The following is a 24,565-nucleotide window of genomic DNA, read 5'->3' as shown; positions in this document are numbered from 1 at the left end:
GTTTTTTCATTGATAAATACAAATGGAACGAAGTTGTCTATAGAGATGACGATTATCACGAACTAGCTATAACCAGAGCCTTCATGGAAAAGATATGTAGAGGGCAGCAAAATGAAAATACAGATGTATCAATGGATTGGCCGGAAAGCACACGTCGGAGGACTATGATCAGGATGACCATAGTATAAGGAGAATAATGACTCTCATGAGTCTCATCTGTCTTTGTTGTGCACCAATACAGAAATCCATCGTAGCCTTCAAGACAGAAACCTCACACCATAAAAAATATAGGCTGACAACTCTTCTCAGTAGATACCTTCATACACCAAGAATGAGAATCCTTCGTAAACCAGACATCTGTATAAAAATCTGTATTGCGCCAAATAGCCAACGACCCTCCGAACACCATCAGTTCCCCTTTATCACCAACCTCAACGGGGACAGGAAAAGCATGATAGTCCTCTTTGATCAGATCAAAAGTCACAACAAAGGTACTAGCCTCTTCTTTCATCAGCCAAGCTACACGAGAATTGTTCAGTGACACCATCCCCATTTGAGAAGGCAGAATATTGAGCTTAGGTGGTAGCTTTTCTACTCTTTTAGATATGGAGGATCCTACGCTGTAAACGTGTAACTCCATACAGTTAACTCGTAACTCCTTCAGAGTTAACAGCTTAAAGTCATCTTCATCAGAATGATAACCTACCCCATGAACCAGAGGAAGAGTTCCGTCGGCGTCCTCCCATGGTGTTATTCTTATGTGTCTTGCTATCGTTGGATTCCACAAAAAGAGGCTGCGCGTGCGTTTAAGCTCAATATATGTCTATGAAGATCAAGTAGCATCAATCCGTTGCAGAAACCAACCATGAAAGAATATTGAAAATGGGATCCAGTCCTGTCTCCGATGGGATCAGGAGTTAAAAGGTATGCCCTACTCTTTGAGTAGAACTGACCAACACCGTCGCGTAAGAGGGTATAGTCGTTGCCCTCATTGCTGGAATCGATCGCGCGTTGGTGATGCTCTTTGATGAAGTTCTTGCTTCGAATCACGCCATTCCACTGTTATGAAACCGATAAAAAAACGGATTAGATCCTTCGCTGGCAATCTTAGGAAGATATCATGTAGAAGCTCCGGCGGAAGGTCTAACATAGTTTTGGCGTACAGGTAGCTAGGGTTAGGGCTTAGGCAAATTCCCATATATATATTGTTAGGAGTTTCCCTCGGGGGTTTTTTTTTTCTGAAAGGTGGACTCGTGTTATGATTACTTGAATGGTCTGCTAAATTATTTCGGGGTTATTTCCTATTTGACGTAATTTTGTGGTTTCCCGGGATGGTCTGTTAAGATGGAAAGTAGAAAATTATCCGGATTTCACACGAGACATTTTTCATGTCGACTGACTAATTCTTTTTTTTGGTGCAGAGCTCTATGAACTGGAGAACCCATGGATACATTGTGTAGATAATCAGAATACTCATCACTAGTGCGAACACTAATGAAGTTCTGACAATACTTTCTCAGCCTACCATGGGCACATACAACTCAGGCATCCACCCGATTGCTGCTTCAGATTACCTCAGCCAACACCCGCTAAGGTCTTCCATCTGGTTTCCAATTGCTCAAACGCAATCAAAGCCTGTAATCTAGACTAACTACCAAATCTAAACGCAAACTGAGGAAGAGTAGACGTTGTTCATGTCTTCATGACTACACATACAAGATTGTTATTGGAATAATCGATTGTGTTTTCTCTCATGTTTTCCAAGTCTTACACGCACGGTCGCACTGCAAATAAAAGAAATCCATCCTCTTCTTGATGAGTAGAGATATACATGACTACAGGCACCAACAGAGTACCAAATCTTTAGCTGCTTGAAAACGTCAAATCTATCTGCCTGATAAAAATAGAAAGTGTCTCGACGATGGTCATTCTTCACATTCCAAGTACTTGCAGAGTGAGGCCAAATGATGCCTAAATTAACAGAAATGACATTTCTTGAAATTAACTGTTTGAGTCCAAGAGTGGTACACCCTGCCTTTCCTAATCGACTTTAATCATCCCATGCACTCTACAGAGGTAAAGATTGGATAAAAGTTCACTTCCAATGCATGCCCATATAGAGTGTTTGGAAATACAAGAAATGCTACTGAACAATGGATTACCAACTTCACAAATTAATTAAGAGTTGAGGCCAAAATAAATCTAAATAGTTTGCTTATGATAGGGGGTTACATCTGATCCGCAGGCTTATTCATGGGCTCTTGTTCAACTTTCACACTTGGTTCCTCCATAGACCCAGGGCCCATATCCAAAGCCTGCAGATATCAACATTAGCAATTATCAGTATCATGCCAGTTCTATATCAATTGAATCCTGATTGCATCTGTCAGCTGCTTACGCCTTTGACTAACCTTTGCACTAGTTGTTATCTCATCCAGTCCAGCATCATAACCTCTAGAATTCTCAGCAGCTCCTTTCTGGAATAGGCCATGAAAACCAAAGTAAATTATTGTTGAGCAAGTGAACTAGATAATTGGATTTAAATGGTAAAAGGTTTTGAATCCCAATCTAGCAGCATTCAATACAATTGCAGAAAGGATGTCCAAATGTTGTCAACTTGCCATACCAACAGATATAAGCTACACATAATTGGAAACAATCATAACTTGATGATAAAAATGAGTACATCACAACAAGTGCAAAGAAGAAACATAAACATACAAGCGCAGCAGCTGCCAGAGCTTGAAACAATTCTAACTCAAATTAGGCTTTAGAAGACATCATGTTTAAAATAGGAAAAATATAGGTGAGAACAATACAATATGAAGAATTCACACCATATACTGATTTAGTCTTTTTGAAGCCATTAACATAAAATGCATGTAATAGTTTATTTTGGTTGTCCTTAATGAATGAAATCATAGACGCGCTAGAGTAATATATCCACTATGGTGTTCAACTTTCATTGTTAACCTCCAATCATGATATCTTTTCTTTGGCATGAATAAGAGTACAATCACTCTTCAACTATCAAAAACGGAGACCACACTGAGATCAATTCATAAAATTCAAATTACAAGGATACTTGAGATTAAAATGTGTAAGTGATGATTTGAACAGAATATACTTAATAGTACAGGGGTATTTGAGACTAAAACATGAAGTGATGTACAAATTAAAAAAAGAAGAAGATCAAGATCATGAGATCAATTGTAGCATACCGGATCTTTAACCTCAGGTTCAACAACCTCTTTCTTTACTCTGCTTGCTGGTAAAGTTTTGCTGTATAAACAATAAATCAGTATATCCCAAATTCAAATTGGAGATTTATTTGGGAAAGTATTATTTACATGTAGGAAAATTAACACATACCGTTCATTATCAAGCTCCATGTCAGAATCAGCATCATATCTCTCGTCCCTGTCTTCCTGATCTTCATCCTCCTGAAAATTTATGAAAAAAAGAAGATAAGAAATAAACTTACTGAATATAAAACAAAGAGCTTCAAGTCTAACTACACATCAATTCCACCAGATTTACGTTAACTAGCGTGCTACTTTCATGACAGACATTTAACACAGTCAGAAGATGGGAAATTCACGACATATTACAAAATTCTCCACTTTCCACCTCTGTACTTAACTACTTATAAAGAGCCTATCAAGTTTTCAAGTCGAGAAGTTAAGCAACAAAATAGCTTGCTGATAGGGAATGAACGGAAAGGTTAGCAGACAACAAAAGTTGGAGTCTTCTCAGGAAGAGTTTCTATATGGTGTCAACATCATTAGCAGCTCCATCAGTGATATTGAAGTCTCTTTTTGGCACTCAAACAACTAGCACATGGCTTGGCAATGCTAAAAGCTACTTGTTTAGAAACTATACAGAAGGAATCAAGAACCATTTCTTTCAGAAAAATGAGAACAAATAACAAAATCTTGATAACAATCTCGCAAACACATACCTCTGGAATCTCATTTTCAGGAGGCCTTTCGTGAAATTGAACACTAGGGGCATGCTGAAGCCTGGAGAGATTTTCAAGAAGTTTCGATCGTATTTCTTCTAGTAACTGATGAGAATTCTTGTTTTCCATGTTACTAGGGGCAACATGAAGAGTATAGTCTGGACCAAAATACTCATAATACTCATGCTGTGGCATTTTGTCCTCAATTTCTGCACCAAGTGCAACGCCAGTCTGTTTTACATATATCATTATCAATATCTTGGTCTTAGTCGTGACTCCAGAGTGGACAAACTAACAAATAAATAAGCAGAAATAATAGATAATCCACTAATAGCAATAAGTTAAAGAGTATGTACAACAATGACCAACTGAAATCATTTATGACTATGCAGTCCGCATGATGCTGTGAGATCATAACATACTTATTTTACTATATCATCTGTGGTAAGACATTATGCTCATAATAATCATGTTATTTGTTCCAATATAAATAATCACAATCTGAATGCCCTGAACCATGTTATGAAAAGCAAGTATACCTCGTAGCACCAGCAACGAGCAACATTACGAATAGTGTAGCCTCCGCCGCCTAAAAGCAAGAGCGGGACATTGAAGGATCTCATGTATTTAACACATTCAGCATGACCCTTGATTGAAAGATTAAAGCAACCAAGCCTATCCCCAGATAAGGAATCAGCACCACACTGCAGAACAACAGCACCAGGCCTGAATATCTCCATGACCTTCCCAATGAGGGGTTTGAACAAGTAATGGTAGCTCTCGTCATCAATCCCATCATCCAACGGAACATTCAGGGAATAATACTTCCCTTTCCCATACCCAATATCACGAATGTCCCCCGTCCCCGGAAAGTAGTCTCCAAATTTATGAAACGAAACCGTCATGACCCTGTCTGTCGTGTAAAACGCCTCCTCAACACCGTCCCCGTGGTGGATATCAATGTCCACATACAAAACTCTCTGTTTCAAAACACATCACCACACTTCAATTCCACATAAACATCATCATACAATATAAATCACAACACACATTTCAATTCTACATCAAATTAGACAAAGAAACACGAACCTCATGCTGTTTAAGAAGCTCCAAGATCGCGAGCACAATGTCATTGACATAACAAAACCCGGAAGCCTCACATTTCTTAGCATGGTGCAACCCTCCAGCCCAATTAATCGAAATGTCGCAAATCCCATGGTTGAGCTTCACAGCCCCACCAACAGACCCACCAGCATAAGTCTGACAAAACGAATACAACCCATCAAACACAGGACAATCCTCCCCAACATTAAACCTCTTCAACTGCCTAAGCTGATCCTGCTGTGTTTCAGGGGTAATGCTCCTCAGAAACGCCACGTAATCGTCGGCGTGGAAGCGGCAGAGGTCCCGGTCCCGGGCCGGGTAGGGTTTGAGGACCTGCATGTTCTGGAGAAGACCGTAATGGGCTAAGAGGGCGTGGGTCATTCTGATGCGGTGAGGCTTCATCGGGTGGCCTTGTCCATAATAGTAATTTCCGACTTCTGGGTCGTAGAAGTAGCTCACTTTGCGCTTCACGCCGTCGGGGCCCGACGCCAGAGAGTTGCCGCCGGTGTCCATTGGTCCTCCCTGTTTCAATAACACATCAAGATTTGATTTTTCCAATCTTGGCGCTTTTAGTATAAAGGTTGGTGCTTTGATGGGGTTTTGGGTTTTTGAATCAGAAGGGTGGGGCAAGAAAACGTTTCGATTTTGATTTGGGGTAAAAAGAAAGTGTGAAATAAGAGAGAGAGAGAGAGAGAGAGAGAGAGAGAGAGTGTGTGTGTGTGTGTGTGTGTGTGTGTTACCTGGATGGAGTTGAGAGAGGAGAGAAGCCAAGAAGTACAGAAGAGAGAAGAGAAGTCTCTTCTTCTTCTCTTCTCCCAGTTTCAGCTGCGCAGATGTTAAACTGCCTCTAGGTGTTTCTTTTGTTCTACCTGAGATGGGCTTTGCCTCGGTTTATGGGTTAAACCCGAACTGTGTAGTAGAATCGTATCTTGGAAGTTGGAAGTTGAAACCTCATGACATAAAAACATTCAGATATTCAATGTGTTGACATTGGTGTAGAAATCTTAGATGTCTTTCTTAGTTACGTTTTATTGTGTGATCATTTGATTGATGCTAATTGATGTCGAATTCTGTTGAGCTCTATTTTATGTTAGATGCAAAATTTAGCGAACTTGATATTTTGTAAAACGTTATTCGATACTTTATAAACATTTCTTAACTAGCATCGTGCTTTTCTAATTCGAATGATAGAAATGCTCAACAACTTAACTGACTAGCCCCAATACTCATAGTTAGTAACCTATCATAGAACTAGTGGAAGTCACTTGACATTTTTTCAAGTAGCGTAATATAAAAGTTTACTAGTTCTCGTATTACAATGAGATATTGTCATCTTTTGACTGAAAAACATGTCTCGCCATGGAATGTGTGTTTACATTTGTAAGACATATAACTTCTTCTCTCCCGAGCAGTGTAAGATCTCATACTGCATAATAAATTCAAATCTCCGACCTTACAAAAATTAGGTTACCTTTCAAACTCAACTCAAGATTGTGGGTTTCACATAAATGTGCCAACTATTTCTTCTTTTCTTTCTTTTTTTGGTCAAATAGATCATTCATTAACAAACAAAAAAACATATTAAAAAGTGTTATAATTACTATTTACTATATAATAATTTGGGGACAAATTTCACTACTAGCTAGTATCTTCATAATGTAACATAATAATACTTCGTGAGTACCAAAGAAAGCAATGTGCGTGATAATCGAGTAACTTGTAAGTGAACGAGTGATCATCAAAAAACTTCAGTGGTCATCTAAGTAATTTGCAACCCTATATATAGAGGCTCGTGTAGATTGAATTCAATGAAAGACCGGGTCATCTCTTCATGTCCTTTACTCTCTAGCAAGAAAATTCTCTCACTTCCACTTCCTCACAAACAAGGGAGCACATCACCTGTGCCACCTCTCACAAACCAAACAATTTCCTTCCCCTATTTTAAAACAAAAACATAGATGTTCGTAGGAAATCAAGAGTCACCCAATACTATTTGGTTAGTAGCACAAAGTCTCCAATAGTCCTAAAGTCATAGGCTGAGAAACTCGATCCAAAAAACCTGGATTACCGAATTCGTATTGATTTATTTGGGTAAGCCATAAAACATGCATTTAGCAATACAGAGGGAATTGCTATTAGCTCCCCAACAACAGATGGCCTGCGCTGCGTTGCTGTGTTTGATCTAATGCACACACTGGCATTGCTATTGTAATAGAGGATCTAGAAAGCCAAGAATGACATGGCTGCATTGGAGATACTCCTTTTGCCTGGCTTGCCTACTTTCAACCATCGCTGATGAAGCTAAAACTTAAAAACCATTTGCTTATATAAGTTAATAGAACACATGCATAGAATGGCTTACCTTCTCCCACTAGTAATGAACCTAATGCGTTTGACATGTATGATTAAATGTGTATATATACAAGGTTGTGAAACATATCTTGTAGCTTAATTAGAGCTAGGATGGATCAAAGTCTTGAATCCAAAGGCAGAGTTTGCGTGACGGGAGCTTCTGGCTTTCTGGCATCTTGGCTTATTAAGCGACTTCTCTTGTCAGGATATCATGTAACTGGGACTGTCAGAGATCCAGGTATCACCTGAGGTTGAAATAAGTTTCAATCCAGTGCATGCATATATTTCTGATTATAAGACAATGATCATCTGGTTGCTTTATGTATATGTTTAAAGGAAACCAGAAGAAATTGGCACATTTGTGGAGGCTGGAAGGAGCTAAAGAAAGACTAAGGTTGGTGAAGGCTGATCTAAATGAAGAAGGTAGCTTTGATGATGCAATCTTTGGGTGCCATGGTGTCTTCCACTCAGCTTCTCCTGTACTCAAACCTTCATCTGATCCAAAGGCATGTTGCATAAATATTCTGAAATTAAAATACGTACAAATTATGTATTTATGTTGTCGCACTATTATTTTATGAACGTTTACTTGATAAAAAAAAATGTTATCGCACTATAGTGTACACCATGATCAAATGGAGATTGTCCATGCCAAACGCAACATGTCAAGTAGCAAGCCAACATTTTACCTAAGAACCTTGTACACAAATTGAGTATTGTTGTGTTTTGTATTATGCAACACAGAAAGAGATCCTGGATCCGGCTGTTAAGGGCACGTTGAATGTTCTTCGTTCATGTAAGAAGAATCCATCTCTAAGGCGTGTGGTTCTTACTTCGTCGTCTTCAGCTGTAAGGGTGAGAGCTGCTGATGATTTTGACCCCAATACTCCATTGGATGAGTCAACTTGGAGCTCTGTGGAATTATGCGAGAAACTTCAGGTACTCACTCTTAACAATTTATTCCTTATTGAAGTTTCAACTCTGTTGATCATCACATCCAAATTGATGACTTCAAATCCTCTTCCGAATTAACTTCTTATATATGATCTAGCACTTGTAATGCAAGTCAAGCAATGATTGTATGCATAGATGTATGGTTATGGCCCTATAGTCCTTTTTACAATTTCACAAGCTCATATTTATTTGCTTTCTTTTGCATACATGTACTAGATAACCTATAAATGTTACTGACAATTTATCTGCACACTAGATTTGGTACCCTTTATCAAAAGTTTTAGCTGAGAAGGCAGCATGGGAATTCTGCAAAGCGAATGGGATCGATTTGGTAACCGTTCTACCCACATTCGTCATCGGACCTAGTTTGCCACCTGAATTATGCTCCACGGCATCTGATATACTCGGCCTGCTCAAGGGTAATCAAAACACTCATATTCTGGTTTAATTTATCTGATTACAAGCTAGTTGTTAACTTCTTTATCGTTTGAAAATTTAAGCAGGTGAAACAGAGAAGTTCAATTGGCATGGAAGAATGGGATATGTTCACATCGATGATGTCGCACTTTGCCACATCCTAGTTTATGAGACCAAGAGTGCTCATGGTCGATACATTTGCAACTCGACAGTGCTTGACAACAATGAGTTAGGATCCTTACTCTCCACACGTTATCCTTCCTTGCCTATTCCAGAAAGGTTGGTTTTTAACAAGCACGTACATATATAACTTCCTTTATATAAAAAATTCGGTCTCCCCTCGACGATGAACAATTCTTGTGAGATTTTACAGGTTTGAGCAATTGAACAGGCCACACTATGATTTGAACACCTCAAAGTTGAAGAGTCTGGGATTCAAGTTCAAGACTATCCAAGAGATGTTTGATGATTGCATTGCCTCTCTGGTAGAGCAAGGCCATCTCTCTCCACTCTAGCCATACACTATGCTTCGTGATCTATCCTGCCCTAGTAATTCACACTACGTTCAAGGTTACACCCCACCAAAGTGTTAGCATAAATGTCTAGACTTCGGATTTCAATAAATTAACGAAGCCAGTGGGTTCACGTTCCAGTCCGTTGGCATTAAACTAAGTTTTACATTTGGATACATTCTTGTTCTTGTACGTATGATGTTAATCGGAATGGTTCTATAAATCTCCTTTTTTTTAAATAAAAAAATAACCGTTTATCACATGAAACCTAGCGTGGTAAGAATAATAAGAATAAGATTAGTAGAGGCGTTTAACATGAAACACCATTTCTAGCATTCGAGTACGAACTTCTACCAGTTTATGACCAACAATTTCTAGCAGATTAATCTAGTTTTGCGGGAATTGATTTCATTCATAACCATTGTCGATAATACGACTAAAAATACTGGAACATGGGAACTAGATTAGGGTTCAATCGAAGATTCTTTGCTTGCTGTTGCGCCAAACCATGGACCCTAAGTAATTGGATGAGAAGCTCCACAGCCACCGCAAAAACATTGGAAGCCAGACACCGACATAATGACACGTGTCCACTTAATCGATGAGTGATCATATGATCACAAATGCTGCCACGCGTCCGGCACTACCCTATGTGACATGGACGTTTCTTCGCAAGCTGGGTAACATCGCCTCACTGCTGCCTGAGCTAACATTCAATCTCATCAGGGATTGGACAATCAGATTTGATGGGAGAATTTGGCAGAAGCCATAGTTCGAAAAAAAACCTGTCTGTGTATCTAGCTAGGGTTTATCCAGATAAGATGAACAGGATGGTAAGAGATTACTAGATAAGTAAATAGTACCTATATATAGGTAAAATGAGACAAACAAGATTCAGCTGGCTGAAGTGCTGTACCAAACGGATTGACATAGACATGCCAACAGATCGAGGACAAAATAATTCACAAGTAACGGTGTAACACGCTTGAACTTTTTGAATAATGATCGAGGTCTCGAATTATTATTTTTAAATTATATTAATTTGAATAATGGCTTAAACTGTGTTTTGAGATTTAAGAAAAAGATTTCAGTGTTCACGCAGAACCACGTGGTAATATCCAGTGGTTCTCTTTATCTGCTATATTTTGACACATGAATTTATTACATCAAAATTAAAATTTTATATATTTTTATTATTTATGAAATGACATTAATGGATATTGATAATTTTGAACTAGGGTTTTAGGGTATAAGATTTTAGAGTATAGGGTTTAGAGTTTAGGGGTTTAGGATTTAGGGTGTAGGGTTTAAGATTTAGAGTTTAGAGTATTAGAGTTAGGATGTATAGTTTTATAAAGAAACTCAAAATAATTTTTGATAAAATAACTTAAATATGATTTTTTAATTAAATCTTAAGCGTTAAATTGTGATTAAAATGGAATACCGGTGGACATTGTCACGTGGTTCTCCGGAAGAATTGAAAAATTCCTTGAGATTTAAAATGTAGCCTACGAAATTAGCTAATTAAATTCGCGATTGAATTAGCAAGTGACAAGGAGAACGCATTTCTTAAGTGACAAGGAACTGTTGCTTCTTTCTTCTTTAAAAGAGTGAGCATTCAATGCCATACACAAACTGCCATCCCTAGCCAATCCTTTAGACAATCCCCTATATATCCACGAACTACTCACAAGTCACAACTAGGCCAAAAAATTGTTGTCCATGGCATACACTTATGTGTTTACAGCAGCAAAACCACTCCAACTATTGCAATTATGACCTATACTTTCACCGCAACGCTCATTTACACAATAACTAATTACGTAACTGATAATTCTAAAGAGTGTCTATGCGATTGTATAGACACTCTTTCGACACAAGAATTGCATCATAGGAGATCAAGGTTGAGACTTGGCAATCACGCGAGATTGGCACGCCATGTGTATGAGAAAATGCTCATCCAATCGATGCCAACACTTGTGTTTGTGTGCGTGGAAGTTTACAAACCCGTACTGCTCTGTGGTCCTCATGCCAATAAACACAAGTTTCCAAAGTGATGTTGAAATTTATCTTTACAACTTTGAAGGAATGCCTCAAGTCCTACTAGTGTTTGTTTCTGGTGGCCCTATATCTGCTTTAACCTGTTCCCATCTGCATTTAAGATTGGCATGTCATAATTATCGGCTGCAGTTTTACCTCATGGCCGGGCAGGGAAATGTGACAGATTTACTTGCAGGGAATAATGGGGATTGGATAAAGAGGAAGGAGATCAATGGTGTCTGTGCAGTACATAGCAAGAGACTAGAAAACAAGGGCTGTGATGAAAAACAAAATTTACTATATGCATGCTTAGTGTGGTTTGGGAGGCAAATTTACTAAGCAAGAGCTTTATCTTCTCTTCCAGCCTATCTGTTTTGCTATCTTTACAACCTGACCCAGATAGACTACTCTGAGATAAAGCTTCACATTTCTCATAGAGAGTGCAGTGGAGACAGAGCAAGTCAGTGAAAAAGTGATCAGGTGATGAGGAGGATGGAGATGAAGTTGTTTTGATGATACCTTATAAATTTGCCATATTTATCAAGTTGTTGGGAAGAGCACTCTTGTCTTCATTACTCCAATTGCAGCAGCAGTACTGAATATTACTCTTTCTGATGAGACATCAAGAACTGGCTCCCTTTCCATAACTATTGCAGGCAGGTTTTCTCATACAAAATTTCCTTAATTGCTTGTTTGTCATTTATTCATTTAGCACATCAATTTACTCCATTATGATAACATGATCATTTAATTACATAAAAGTAAAGCCTTTGTGTTCCCAATACTGCAGTCAGCATTTAGTTTTAATAAAAAAAATAATGCACTCAGCACTTAGTACAATAGCAACTCCTGTTCAAGTTTTAGTTCGCTTTGTTTGGTACGCTCAAAGGGTTTTGTCTTGGAGAGTTTTGGGATTTTATTACACAGGTGAATTATGGACCATGCTGCATATATGTAGGCACACAAGATTTCAAACATTTTTGGGATTTCCTTGTATAGAAACTTCTGTAGTCTTAATTTGTGTTTTACAACTTTGGTGTACACCATCTTCTTAATTTGGTGAAACATTATACTTCTTCTGTAATGATGGCAGGTGGTTAATTTTCTGTATTGACTGAAGATAGATTGATACTAAAATGGAGAAACCAAAGGCAGGTGGTGAAGATAAGCAGAAATCAGCGGCGCGAGAGAGCAATGATGTTGGAGTACATCCTAGTAGTAAGCTAGAAAGTGGATCGTCAAGCGCTTCATTTAAGTGGATGGCATTCGATACACGAGCAGCTCAAGAGTCTACCAACACTGCTGCTGCTCCTAGTGTCACTGATGGTACTGTAGATACTAAAATCATAACCGAGAAGGCAAGCATAGTGGCAAGAACAGCAGAATGGGGAGTCGTGGTGAAGCCGGATGATGTTGGTGAAGGGAGTTTTAAGGCCGTAGGGAGGTCATCGGAAGATGGTAACAGAAGCAAAAACACATCAGGGAGATTTGATACAACAAGGACATCATCAGAGTCAAATCATGGTGATCAGGTTGCTCATACTCCAAGGGTTTCAAGTGAGTTGAAGACAGCTTTGGCCACATTGCAGCAAACTTTTGTTGTGTCGGATGCCACAAAGCCAGATTGCCCAATCATCTATGCAAGCAGTGGCTTCTTTACCATGACCGGCTACTCTTCAAAAGAGGTCATCGGAAGAAACTGGTAAGCTACTATCAGTTAATAGTTACGTAAAACTTTATAGTGGACAGACTGGATACAAGCTACAGCTCACTATGTTGGTATAGTTACAACATGCTAGGCTACAAAAAACAGCTCACTCCATTCAAAACAAAGCACTAGTGTTAAATACTTAAATTGTAATGTGACGAACATAACACGTACAAATACGAGGTATACAACAATAGACCAACTCCGTACTGTTGTAGATTAGTTCAAAATCAAGCTACGACTGTTTCTAGAGGATTTTTCAACACTAGATTATAATTCATTCTCAAAAAAAAAAAAAAAAAACTAGATTACAATAAACCCTTTTCGTTTATCCTAACTAAGCGAACCCCGCGCACTTAACTCCTGTTTCAGTTCATAAACACCCGCCACCAGACCACCGTCCACGGCTCTCCTTTATTCTTTCACAAATGAACACTGCAACTTCTAGCAAACTTAGTTTTGCCTGTTGCGACATTGCTTGTGAGTTTCAGTTTCCAATTGGTATCATGTAAAACCCCACTTTGGGAAGCTCCCAAAAGAAGAAAAGAGAGAAAGGAGTCGGGTGATCTAAGATTCTGACACATTCATATATTTGGTTGCAGTCGCTTTCTTCAGGGACCGGAAACAGACCAGAATGAAGTGAACAAAATCCGAAACGCAGTCAAAACTGGGTCAAGCTACTGCGGCAGGCTCTTCAACTACAAGAAAGATGGCACTCCATTCTGGAATCTTCTCACTGTTACCCCAATCAAAGATGACAACGGAAAAACCATCAAGTTTATTGGGTCAGTCCTCTATTTACGAAATTACCTGCCCTTTTCTAGTTTGAATTACACTAATGTACTTAAAAATGATATCTTGATTGGGTCACTTCTCATAGGATTATCCTAGTGTACTTAAAGATGGTCTTTTTATGTTAATTGTGCAAGGGTTGAGTTATATATGGACAATGTTAAGTTTTGTGTTGTTGTTTCATGAATTTGACCATGTCTTGTAGCAGAAGTTTACATGTTGGTTTGTGCAGAATGCAGGTTGAGGTCAGCAAGTACACAGAAGGGGTGAATGAAAAGGAATTGAGGCCAAATGGATTGCCCACGTCACTAATCCGTTACGATGGTAAGCATGTTTGGTCAATTGGCTTTTTGGCATCAATGTTGCTTTGAATCTAATATTGATCACATTGCAGCTCGACAGAAGGAAAAGGCATTAGGCTCCATTGTTGAAGTTGTACAAATTGTGAAACATCCACGTTCTCACATCAAGGGTGCTAGCAATGAGAATACTAAAACTCATGAAGAGCCTGATAACATGAACATTGATTATGTTCTTCCTAAATCTGCTGCAATGAGTACACCCAGTAGACAAACTCCTCAGGCAGATGTGAAGGGTGATGCATCTCGGGGGAGATTTTCCCAGGATGCAGGCAAATATCCTAAAAAATCAGGGGCCAGTACCTCATTGGGGTTAGTGCTTTATCTTTAGGAATCCAAATTAGTAGTAGTGCATAATGAGGTTGAGGGCATGAGGCTAACTATTAGACCTTGAAATTCAGCATTATGTGCCCTTATCTTATTAGTTATGTTATCTAAGTTCAGCTAGATGTGGATGATTTTTTTATCCTGCAGATCTAGATCAAAGTCTCTAACTGCAGGCAGGCTCGATATAGAACCGATTGTTGAACCAGAGGTTCTGATGACTACAGATATCAAACGATCTGATAGTTGGGACCGCACGGAAAGAGAAAGGGATATACGCCAAGGAATTGACCTGGCAACCACATTGGAACGCATTGAAAAGAACTTTGTGATTTCTGATCCTAGAATTCCTGATTGTCCAATTGTAAGAAAATAGTTACTCTTCAGAAGGTTCCAAAAAAAAAAACTCTTCAGAATTATTATTTAATGCAGTAAGACACTAAATCCTTTTTTTTTTGAAATGTTTTGATAACTCTTTTACTCTTTGGCGCAGATATTTGCATCTGATAGTTTTCTAGAACTGACGGAATATACTCGCGAGGAAATTCTGGGAAGAAATTGTCGGTAGGGAAATTCATTCTTATTAATCCTTAACCTGCAAGGTTCATTCTTGCATATATTTCACACTTATACTTTAGATGACCAAACTATATTCTATCTGATATATATAAAAATGGTGCCGTTTATTCATCTTTTACGAAATTGTAATAAGTATTTTCTGCTAACACTTTCAATCCTTTATCAGAAATGGAAACATGATTTACTTTAATTTCTTAATTTTGTAGCTTTCTTCAAGGTCCTGAAACGGATCAAGCAACAGTTGAAAAAATAAGATGTGCCATCAGAGAACAACGGGAAATTACTGTTCAGTTAATCAACTATACTAAGAGTGGTAAGAACATTTATTGGTGTTAGTACATGCTATAAAAATTCATTTCCCAATATACTAAAATTAGTTTCACTACTTCATTTTGCTTGCAATATCATAAAAGTCCAAACATCATATAGACATAGTGTAGAATTTCTATTTTCAGCTGTATTTCTGTGTGGTTGTGGGAGTCTCTTTTGTTTTCTTTTTCCTTCTGTGGGCGACTTTAGGTTATCCTCTACTTTGCTTTTTGTAATTGCCTACTTGACTTGCAGGAAAGAAGTTTTGGAACTTGTTCCACTTGCAACCCATGCGTGACCATAAGGTAAACTACAGGATTCTTATTCTATGTAGAATATGAACCTATTCTATACAGGAAGCATATATTATTTTGGTCTTTTTCTCCTGAGAGTCTTGCATATTTTGTAGGGTGAACTTCAATATTTCATTGGTGTTCAATTGGATGGTAGTGATCATGTAGAACCTCTGCGAAATCGCCTATCAGAGGGTACAGAGCTAGCAAGTGCTAAAGTGGTAATTGTGTTTCTATTGTTTTCTTACTGTTTGTAAAACTTTTATGCTCAATGAAGTACATATATTCTGTAGTTCGAGTTCTTGTAATCACTATGCCTACCCCTATTCTGCGATTCTCAAAATATTAATGCCAAGTGGACCACATTTTGACCACATTTAGTGGTTTATATAAGTGGCTGACCAGATTGTGCTTCACCTAGTGTTGTCTTTTCTAAACAGTCACAATAATGTTTTTGTAGAACAATGATTATGGTTATAAACAAAGTTGGTTAGGAACAATTTTTTTGATGCTTCATTATTATTGATGTCTCATGTGAAAAAAACCATTTTCTTCCAGATGTTTATACTTTTATATTATTACTAAGACTCGCTCTTTCTCATCAGGTGAAAGCTACTGCCGAAAATGTTAACGAGGCTGTCAAAGAACTTCCTGATGCCAACTTGGTAAGGTACTCTTTTTGCTCTGAATTATACTGGTGTAGTAGTTTCTTATACCGATTTAAAAATGATTTGAAATCTGCTTGTATCTATCTAGGTTGGTAAGTCTTTGCTGATATGTACCTAGACAATCTATCCAAGACACTGGAATTTATTTTTATATTTTATATATATGGTTTTATAATAACACTGTAAACTATCAATACTAGCTGATGCAAATCTTTTAATTTCATTATGTAGAAACCAGAAGATCTGTGGGCAATTCATTCTCGACCTGTCTTCCCAAAACCTCACAAAAGGGATAGTGCTAGTTGGCTAGCAATACAAGAGGTACCAAATCTATAAATTATAGTTACTTCCTGATAATTTTTGAAGTCAATATGTTCTCACTCCTGAGTTTTTTTACTTACCTCACTTGTGGTTTCATTCTTATATATTTCCTCTAGATTATTTTGCGTGGCGAAAAAATTGATCTGCATCATTTTAAGCCCATAAAACCCTTGGGTTGTGGTGATACTGGCAGGTACAGTAAACTTCTCGGTTTTCTTGATAAATGTAACTGACATATGCATTGTATGCTGCATCTTCTATATATTCTGCCATAATAATAGGAATTTCAACTGGAACAAATCAAATTGTGGTGTTTCATAAGATGTTCCGCATTTTGGATATCTACTTTTTACTTATACTCTGTTATTTGCAGTGTCCATTTGGTGGAACTACGAGGTACTTCTGTACTGTATGCTATGAAAGCAATGGAGAAGTCCATAATGTTGAATCGTAACAAGGTATGAACATATAAGAGAACCCCTGTTTGCAACCAATGCAGAATCATGTATTTCCTAAATATAAGCTTGAGCAATCTTTGGCATGACTCTGCGTGTGCATGCCCTCTAATCTGCATTAGCTCATGGCGTTATTCCCATGTATGCATGTGCCTTGCACAGATATCTGCTTATTTAAAAGTGGTATGGAGGGATATTTGATATCCCTGAGGGTTACATATTACTGTATTTGTCCCAGGTCCACCGAGCATGCACTGAACGGGAAATAATATCACAACTGGATCATCCTTTTCTTCCTACCCTATACACTTCATTCGAGGTACTTCATTGCTCATTACCACTTCATATGTAAAGTTCTCTTACTCAAAAAAATGTATTGGATATGCCCAAGTGGACTGATGTTCTTTATACCTCTCCTCAGACTCCTACACACGTTTGTTTAATAACAGACTTTTGCTCAGGCGGAGAGTTGTTTGCTTTGCTTGATAAGCAACCAATGAAATTTTTCAAGGAGGACTCTGCTAGGTGCTTAAACTTTGTCCCTAATATCTCTTAGTCCTAATATTTGCCTCACTATTGCTTACAATCTGTATTTAGGAGAATCTAATCTGCTTATCTTACTCTTTAGACTTGTGCTGGATTCTTCAATCATCTGTTCTACTTTTTATGGAGTTGGATCTTTTTTCTATTATATTTTTATCCTGGGGTGGGGAGCCTGGCCATAACTGGGTTCTGCCACAGCTGGGTATCTAATTCTGTTGTCCATTTAGTTTTGTTACATATGAAAGTTAAACTATAAATTTATATCATTGGGATAAGAAAATGCATCTCGTCTTCCTACCCACTTCACAGTTGCTGGATCTTTTCTGATTAGGAGTTTTAACTTACTATTGTATCCCAGGTTCTATGCTGCTGAGGTTGTCATTGCCCTGGAATATCTTCACTGTCTAGGTATATACTTAATCAAAACTGCACCTAGAGTACTGAAGACCTCATGTTCAGTTTTCATTGTTTATCTTGTATTTAAAATGAAAATTGGGAATAAAACATTACAATGTCATCTTTGTTCTGCCCAACTTCACAATTTCATATATTATTTGTCAATTATCTTCACGGAGTATTGAATTGGAAGACCTTAATTTTTCCACTGATCTTTAGTACAAGAACTACGTGATTTCAACTCAGGGCTGATAGTTATGACGATTTGCATCAGTTTTGATTAGGAAAAAAAATTAACTCAGGTCTTTTGCCTAAGTGCTTATTATATTGATGGCTTCTTACAGGAATAATTTATCGCGACCTTAAGCCTGAAAATATCTTACTTCAGAAGGATGGACATATTGTCTTAACCGACTTTGATTTATCATTTATGGCATCATGTAAACCACAGGTGCAAATTTATATTCCTCAAGATAGGTTATTCTATCTCTATGAATCTCAGGCTCTTTGCTTTCTAAGTGTAGTTTTTTTTTTTTGATATAAAGATTAGTGGATCATTCATGGGAGACACATCTTGAGAATCTTTTAAATTGATGCAGTATGTGTCAAGTCCCCTGATAGTTTTGAGTGTTTAATTTGACAGGACTATTCTAACATCTTTTTTGTACCTAATTGTGCTCAAAATGAAGACTTCTTACTCTTCTTATTTGGTTGTAGAATTTTTCTTCTGCCCAGTAGGTGCTTGAAATGGGGACTGCCAACTCTTCTAATTTATAGACACACTTTGTTGTCCATTGCAGATCATAAGGCATCAATCATCTAAGCCTAGAAGGAGATCTAGTAGCCAACCTGCACCAACATTTGTTGCAGAACCAGTTAATCAATCAAATTCATTTGTTGGAACCGAAGAGTACATTGCTCCTGTATGGTGATATTCAATTATGTGCATCAGTGCATTAGAAAGAATATGTGTTGTTCATTCACTTCTAGAATGGTTGCAAACATCTAAGAAAAAGAGTTTCACGCATTGTTGCATGGTTGTCTCACATACATAGCTGAATTCACCAATTAAATGATTACAGCTTCTTAAGATTCAAAAGCAAAGGATACTCAGCCAGTAGATATTCTGATTCTCCCTTTTGTTCTCCGGCTGGGCTCAGTTCTTTTAAGAATTCTTGTTACACTCTCATTCCAACCCTCTACTCTCTTTTTCTAGGTTCATCGGTATTGAATAAATTGAATGTACCTCTAAAACCTGTTCTACTTTTGGAAGACTTTGCGTATGTCATTAGATCTAGATTTTTCATATATAAATGTATAGAAAAGTATATTTGTGAAAAAATGGGTGTAAGATATTAAGAATGATTATATACATATATATTTTCCAAACTTACTGGTGCCTGGTGTCAGGAAATTGTTACCGGAACGGGCCACAGCAGTGCTATAGATTGGTGGGCTATTGGTAAGAACTTTATGCGTATTTGGAGTGTTATGTGTATGCATTTGAGCGTTTACTTCTGCTCTTCCAAGGATTTTAGTGTCTAAGATGTAGCTTTACTGTATCTGTACATGGTATCAAAAGTGTACCATTTATCCTAAATAGTGGATCAATGTTGTTACATCCATTATACAGAGATGTTAAGATAATTTGTTACATCCATTTCTGATTAAGTGGGAATGCTTAATATGTTTTCTAGGCGTCAATTAGGTTCTATCATTACTGGTAGAAGTGATTTTTGTTTGGCTTCCAGGTATTTTGTTGTATGAGATGCTCTACGGCCGCACACCTTTTAGGGGGAAAAACAGACAGAGAACATTCACCAACATTTTGCACAAAGATCTGACCTTTCCAAGTAGCATTCCGGTAAAAACTCAAGTCATGCCATGCATTTAAACTGCAGTTGCCTACCATTTTTAGCACTAAGAAGATGTCGAAGGTTTTAGAGTTACATATAAAATGTCAGTATTTGAAGCATTGAACCTAATTATAGACATGCGTTTGTTATCTGATGTTCCAGGTGAGCCTTGCAGCACGGCAGTTGATCAATGCGTTGTTGCAAAGAGACCCTGCCACACGGTTAGGATCCACTACTGGTGCAAATGAAATCAAAGAACATCCTTTTTTCCGTGGAATTACTTGGCCCTTGATACGTTGCATGGTAATGATTCTTCCTTCAGTCTTTATTGCTTCCATCGTTGTATAGAGATCAATATTATAGTGGATATACAACACTATTATAGACAGCCTACCCAAGATTTAAAGAAAACAAAACACAATCACGTTTTATTATGATTTCCTGCAATTACATCTCTTAAAAAATTGTATTTTCTGTATGCAGAGCCCTCCACCATTAGAGGTGCCTCTTCAGCCTATTAGTATTGGTCCACAGGCCAAGGATTTATCGTGGGAAGATGATGGGGTTCTTGTAAATGCAATGGATATGGATATTTTCTAAAGGTTTGTTCGATTACTTTAAGAGAGTAGAATTATGTCTACTTCTGCAGTAGACCAGTAGTTCTGCTACGGTTAAATCATCCTTGTAATTGGCTTCATCAAAATCTGTGGTATCTGATTGATGATGAACTCTGCCCTCAATAAATTTCCCTTCAACTTGGCAGGACTATTTGTACCGTTATGGATGAAATGATGGATTGAATGAAGTCATAGCCTTCCTATCTCAGCGCTTGTGGATACTTTTATAAAATCACTGAACTGGAGGGAATGATCAGCTAAGAGGCTCGTAGAACGAGGAGCTTACTATGAGTTTTGGCTGGGCTCAGAGGTAGCGGTTAAGGAGTCCACCAGAGAATATGTAGTTGCGAGTAACTACATTTACCATGAATAAAATGTTCGTTATAATTTAACTTTTTTTTTTCTATAATGTTGATATGAATGAGTATTCTATGAAGTTTATGTTATTCTCAATGTTTCAAAGTTGAACCGAGTCAACCGACATTCAGAACCAAAGAAAAAATGTTGAATTGACATGGAAAACTACAGGGCAAATGATGCAGGTAATAACCAAGACAAATTCATCTCCTGGAATTGCAATGATTTCCCTGCTGGAATGAATGACAATCTTTATTTATTGTAGCTACAGACTAAATTATTGTACAAAGTTTCACTTCTAAACGAATCAAGGTTATTCGTGTTTAAACCCAGATTAGGGCCATTCTTAACTTCTGGCCTTATATTGGTGGTATGGAAACACAACTGGGACCATGCAGTAGTGCTGCAAGATGAAAAAACATTTGCTGTTCCTGCCTTCCAAACATAGTCAATTGCTGATAACACAGTTGATTTGGAAAATATCTGAGCAGGAGTGCATATGAAAGAATGCCAACGTATCAAGCCACACAAAAGTGCAAAAGCAACGGGGGAGTAATGTGGTTTACAATCTTTGAAGAGACATACAGAGTAAAAGAAACGCTCATCAGACAAAAGGAAATGCAAGATAACAACCATATTAATACAGAACCTCTTCAATTTGAGTTAATAATACAACAGGTAACTGTATGAATTTAATCCTCATTACTTGGTGGCCTGCGCAATCATATTACTTAATGAACTAGCCTGCTCCTTTGCAGTCTCCACCAGAGAATCCTGCAATGCATTAACATAACACAATTAGTAGGCGAGGGATATTTGACACGAAACGAACGGCACTGTTATAGGAATAACTATACCTGTGATGCTATCAACCGTGCAATTGTTTTCTTGCTAGACTCTTGAAGTTCACCAGCAATCAAAAGTTCATCTAGTATATAGTAGGCCTTCCATGTTTAACAGTAGGAAATAATTAGAAAAAATTCAGCTCGTATAAAGGTGAACAAAAGATGCATCCAATGCAGTCCTTTCCAAAGCATTACACAGAAACACGTGAACCAGGCAACTTATTGTTGAAAAGTAATTTCAAGAAACAAAATGTTGACCCTGAAACAAGCAGAGTATACACACCTTGTGGAAGTTAAATATCAAATCCAATTCACACACCTGTATGCATGAACAAACCATTACAACCTCAGCCTTTACCAACCCAAATTTAAAAAACATAATGCCATGTTCCACTCACACTGCCAAAGTATCGGTCAAGAATTTCGACAAAATGATGAATGATCTCAAGGACCTCTAGCTCATTATCATCTTGATCAATACACATACAGAAGTACAGACTCGCATATCTGCACAACACATGCACAAAACCAACTCACTAACAAAGCTTAACCTTTCACAAGCAAAACCATAGCTAAATCTCGGCACTCACCTTTTATAAACAACTTTGTATTCCCTCCACTCCACAAAATTGCAGAGCTTGGGACCCCGCGCAAGGATCACTCCACTGAGCTCACGAAGCACCTTCACGAAAATGAAACAGCACACAATCACATTCAAGCTACGAAATCATATCAACAACGAAAACAGCTCTCGCAACAATTTCTCCAACAACTAACACAGTGATTAACTTTATGCTTCCAACCATCAATGTTACCGAAACGAAAACACGAAGTCAGATGATTTTATCTGCATAGAATCACCTTAGTTCTTTCCTTTTGGGTATACGGCGAGTACCATTTCGTCAACCTAACTTTGCCTTGCCTACTTATCAGAAGCACAAACTGAATCTGCATCACGAACCAAAGCATAATTCTTTTCACAAATTTTCATAATTCCAAAACAACTATAACCGCCCAGATATTGTTCATGACAAAATCGATTCGAAACGAAAAGCAGAAGGCTTATATGGACTAATAGCGATTCGATTCAGATCTAAGAGTTGTAGCAACGGCAAATCTAGGAAATTGAAAGCGAGAGAGAGAGAGAGAGAGAGAAATGGATGATTGAAATTGCAGATGTGGATGAACAAGGTACAGGAAATTGAGTTAGGGTTTTAACCATAGCTGGCGATACAGAGAGTGGTTGACTGTCTCCACAGCTCGAAGCCTTCAGCGAAAACCAGACTGGAGCTCTATTTTGGTTCCCTGCGATGATTTAACGGGTTAATTCTTCCTATATACTTTTTGGTATATGATATATGAAAACGGAAAATTTGATACCGAAGTTCTAATTTGTAAGTCATTTTAGTACATCTATCAGTTTTGATCATATTTTTAGGGTTATTTTCGTCATTCTAGCCCTAAACTCATTAAATTCACATTTTTCTTCATTTCTTCCTATAATTGCATCTCTTTGAAGATAATTAAATTGATATATCTACTCCACTTAGCATCTACTTCGCATATATCGAAATTAATTTTTTTTCTTAATATACTTATTGTATCATAATTATTTTCTATAAAGGAAATAAATTGCATTTATGCAATTGTAATTTTTTATTAAAATATATTTTTTAAATTACTTATAATTAAAATTAATTTAGATTGATAGCTACATTATAAAAAATTATATACGTAAATCATCACATATACTAAGTGGATGAGTTATCAAATTTTTAGTGATAATTTTGAGACAATTTTGAGATATTATGAAAAAATGAAGTAAAGTAGAGATAAGATGACGGAAATAACCCTGAAAATATGGTCAAAATTGACATAAGTACCAAAATGGCCTAAATTTAAGAACTTTAGGTACCAAATTGTCCGTTTTCTTACATCATGTACCAAATTGTCCAAGTAGCCAAACATCAGGTACCATAGGAGGAATTTAAACGCTGTGAATGTAATTCTTTTGATTTTTGAATTAATGTTTTCCTCCTTTTATGAGGCGCTTTTCGATTCTCACACAGCCTTTAATACTTAATCTCTTTACTTTTTTTATATTTTGGTTTATTGAGTCTTATGTGCATGGCATGTGTGACATTTTCGAACCGAAAAACTAAGAACCGAGTTAAGGCCGAAAAAAAAACTGAACTGTTGATGTTGTGATTACACCCGGTTTAGTACGCCGTGTTCCTTGTGGATGTGATACGCCGTACTCCTTGTCTTTTCCCTGTCACAAATGGCACACGTCGTCAAAGTAGAGACCACGGCGGCGTGGTCTTCAACTCTCCGACGCTTAAGTTAGGATGGTGGTAATTTATGCAGAGTTACAGTAGGGGATTTAGTGTACTTACCTCATAAGGTCAAGAGTTTGACCTTTTATTGTTGAGTTGAGGTAGATCGTTTATCTATCTTTCGATGTGGGACGACGTCCGATTAAGGTGTTCTCTGGAGTCTTCTTTGAAATGCGCGTGAGGGCGCGTCCGTAGTCAGTTTGGACCGCGGGGAGACCCATTGCGTAGCTAGTACGGCTGACTTGCTATTAGTATTGTAAGACTGTGCTACGCATTAGCCTTAATACGCTGATAGTTGTGCTGATTATGGCGGGCATAAGCCTATGCCAACAAGTCCCCCCAAGTTCCCAGTCTAGGGAGGTGATTTCTTGACTGGGGAGTTAATATTTGAGCGTTTTGTCATAATCAGCAATGGGTCTCACTGACCCTCTCGTAGTCCCCCCACTCCCCGGTTAAGGAATGCCGAG

The 24,565-nt window shown here is 37.8% G+C and overlaps 5 protein-coding genes across 7 annotated transcripts; 2 read left to right on the top strand and 3 right to left on the bottom strand.

Annotated features, from left to right (window-relative positions):
* Nucleotides 1-271: 271 nt before the first annotated feature.
* LOC126784049 (uncharacterized) lies at nt 272-1,603 on the bottom strand. The gene is made up of 4 exons (XM_050509552.1): nt 1,575-1,603; nt 1,452-1,521; nt 865-1,059; nt 272-823 (listed from the first exon to the last, which is right to left on the bottom strand). Exons 1-4 carry the CDS (start codon nt 1,601-1,603, stop codon nt 272-274), a joined length of 846 nt encoding a protein of 281 aa, XP_050365509.1.
* A 365-nt stretch (nt 1,604-1,968) lies between these two features.
* On the bottom strand, nt 1,969-5,921 carry LOC126784873 (histone deacetylase 19). 2 transcript variants are annotated; one of them, XM_050510406.1, is made up of 8 exons: nt 5,806-5,921; nt 5,051-5,587; nt 4,501-4,941; nt 3,962-4,192; nt 3,373-3,443; nt 3,222-3,282; nt 2,412-2,477; nt 1,969-2,315 (listed from the first exon to the last, which is right to left on the bottom strand). In XM_050510406.1, exons 2-8 carry the CDS (start codon nt 5,576-5,578, stop codon nt 2,229-2,231), a joined length of 1,485 nt encoding a protein of 494 aa, XP_050366363.1. In that variant the 5' UTR covers nt 5,579-5,587; nt 5,806-5,921; the 3' UTR covers nt 1,969-2,228. The 2 variants fall into 2 exon arrangements, with proteins under 2 accessions (XP_050366363.1, XP_050366364.1); XM_050510407.1 differs by lacking the exon at nt 5,806-5,921 and having other exon boundaries at nt 5,051-5,613.
* Nucleotides 5,922-7,528: 1,607 nt separating this feature from the next.
* On the top strand, nt 7,529-9,303 carry LOC126784883 (tetraketide alpha-pyrone reductase 1). The gene is made up of 6 exons (XM_050510418.1): nt 7,529-7,655; nt 7,754-7,923; nt 8,162-8,356; nt 8,628-8,790; nt 8,875-9,067; nt 9,162-9,303. Exons 1-6 carry the CDS (start codon nt 7,529-7,531, stop codon nt 9,301-9,303), a joined length of 990 nt encoding a protein of 329 aa, XP_050366375.1.
* A 2,442-nt stretch (nt 9,304-11,745) lies between these two features.
* On the top strand, nt 11,746-20,976 carry LOC126784860 (phototropin-2). 2 transcript variants are annotated; one of them, XM_050510381.1, is made up of 24 exons: nt 11,746-11,996; nt 12,434-13,042; nt 13,651-13,833; nt 14,073-14,164; nt 14,235-14,511; nt 14,674-14,887; nt 15,017-15,087; nt 15,309-15,415; nt 15,667-15,716; nt 15,821-15,925; nt 16,310-16,369; nt 16,604-16,693; nt 16,810-16,886; nt 17,067-17,151; nt 17,387-17,467; nt 17,570-17,673; nt 18,050-18,099; nt 18,432-18,538; nt 18,888-19,010; nt 19,498-19,549; nt 19,839-19,951; nt 20,106-20,246; nt 20,427-20,545; nt 20,707-20,976. In XM_050510381.1, the coding sequence occupies exons 2-23, from the start codon at nt 12,477-12,479 to the stop codon at nt 20,541-20,543; spliced, it is 2,865 nt and encodes a 954-aa protein (XP_050366338.1). In that variant the 5' UTR covers nt 11,746-11,996; nt 12,434-12,476; the 3' UTR covers nt 20,544-20,545; nt 20,707-20,976. The 2 variants fall into 2 exon arrangements, with proteins under 2 accessions (XP_050366338.1, XP_050366339.1); XM_050510382.1 differs by lacking the exons at nt 11,746-11,996; nt 12,434-13,042 and adding an exon at nt 13,425-13,528.
* A 552-nt stretch (nt 20,977-21,528) lies between these two features.
* On the bottom strand, nt 21,529-23,775 carry LOC126784886 (AP-1 complex subunit sigma-1). Its single transcript, XM_050510424.1, has 8 exons — nt 23,757-23,775; nt 22,982-23,083; nt 22,624-22,710; nt 22,353-22,444; nt 22,161-22,269; nt 22,046-22,081; nt 21,775-21,861; nt 21,529-21,691 (listed from the first exon to the last, which is right to left on the bottom strand). Exons 2-8 carry the CDS (start codon nt 22,982-22,984, stop codon nt 21,620-21,622), a joined length of 486 nt encoding a protein of 161 aa, XP_050366381.1. The 5' UTR covers nt 22,985-23,083; nt 23,757-23,775; the 3' UTR covers nt 21,529-21,619.
* Nucleotides 23,776-24,565: the final 790 nt, after the last annotated feature.

The sequence above is a fragment of the Argentina anserina genome, chromosome 2 (assembly GCF_933775445.1).
Source record: "Argentina anserina chromosome 2, drPotAnse1.1, whole genome shotgun sequence".
NCBI lineage: Eukaryota > Viridiplantae > Streptophyta > Magnoliopsida > Rosales > Rosaceae > Argentina > Argentina anserina.
The sequence above is the reverse complement of the archived record's forward strand: the minus strand, read 5'-3'. Positions and strand labels throughout refer to the sequence as shown.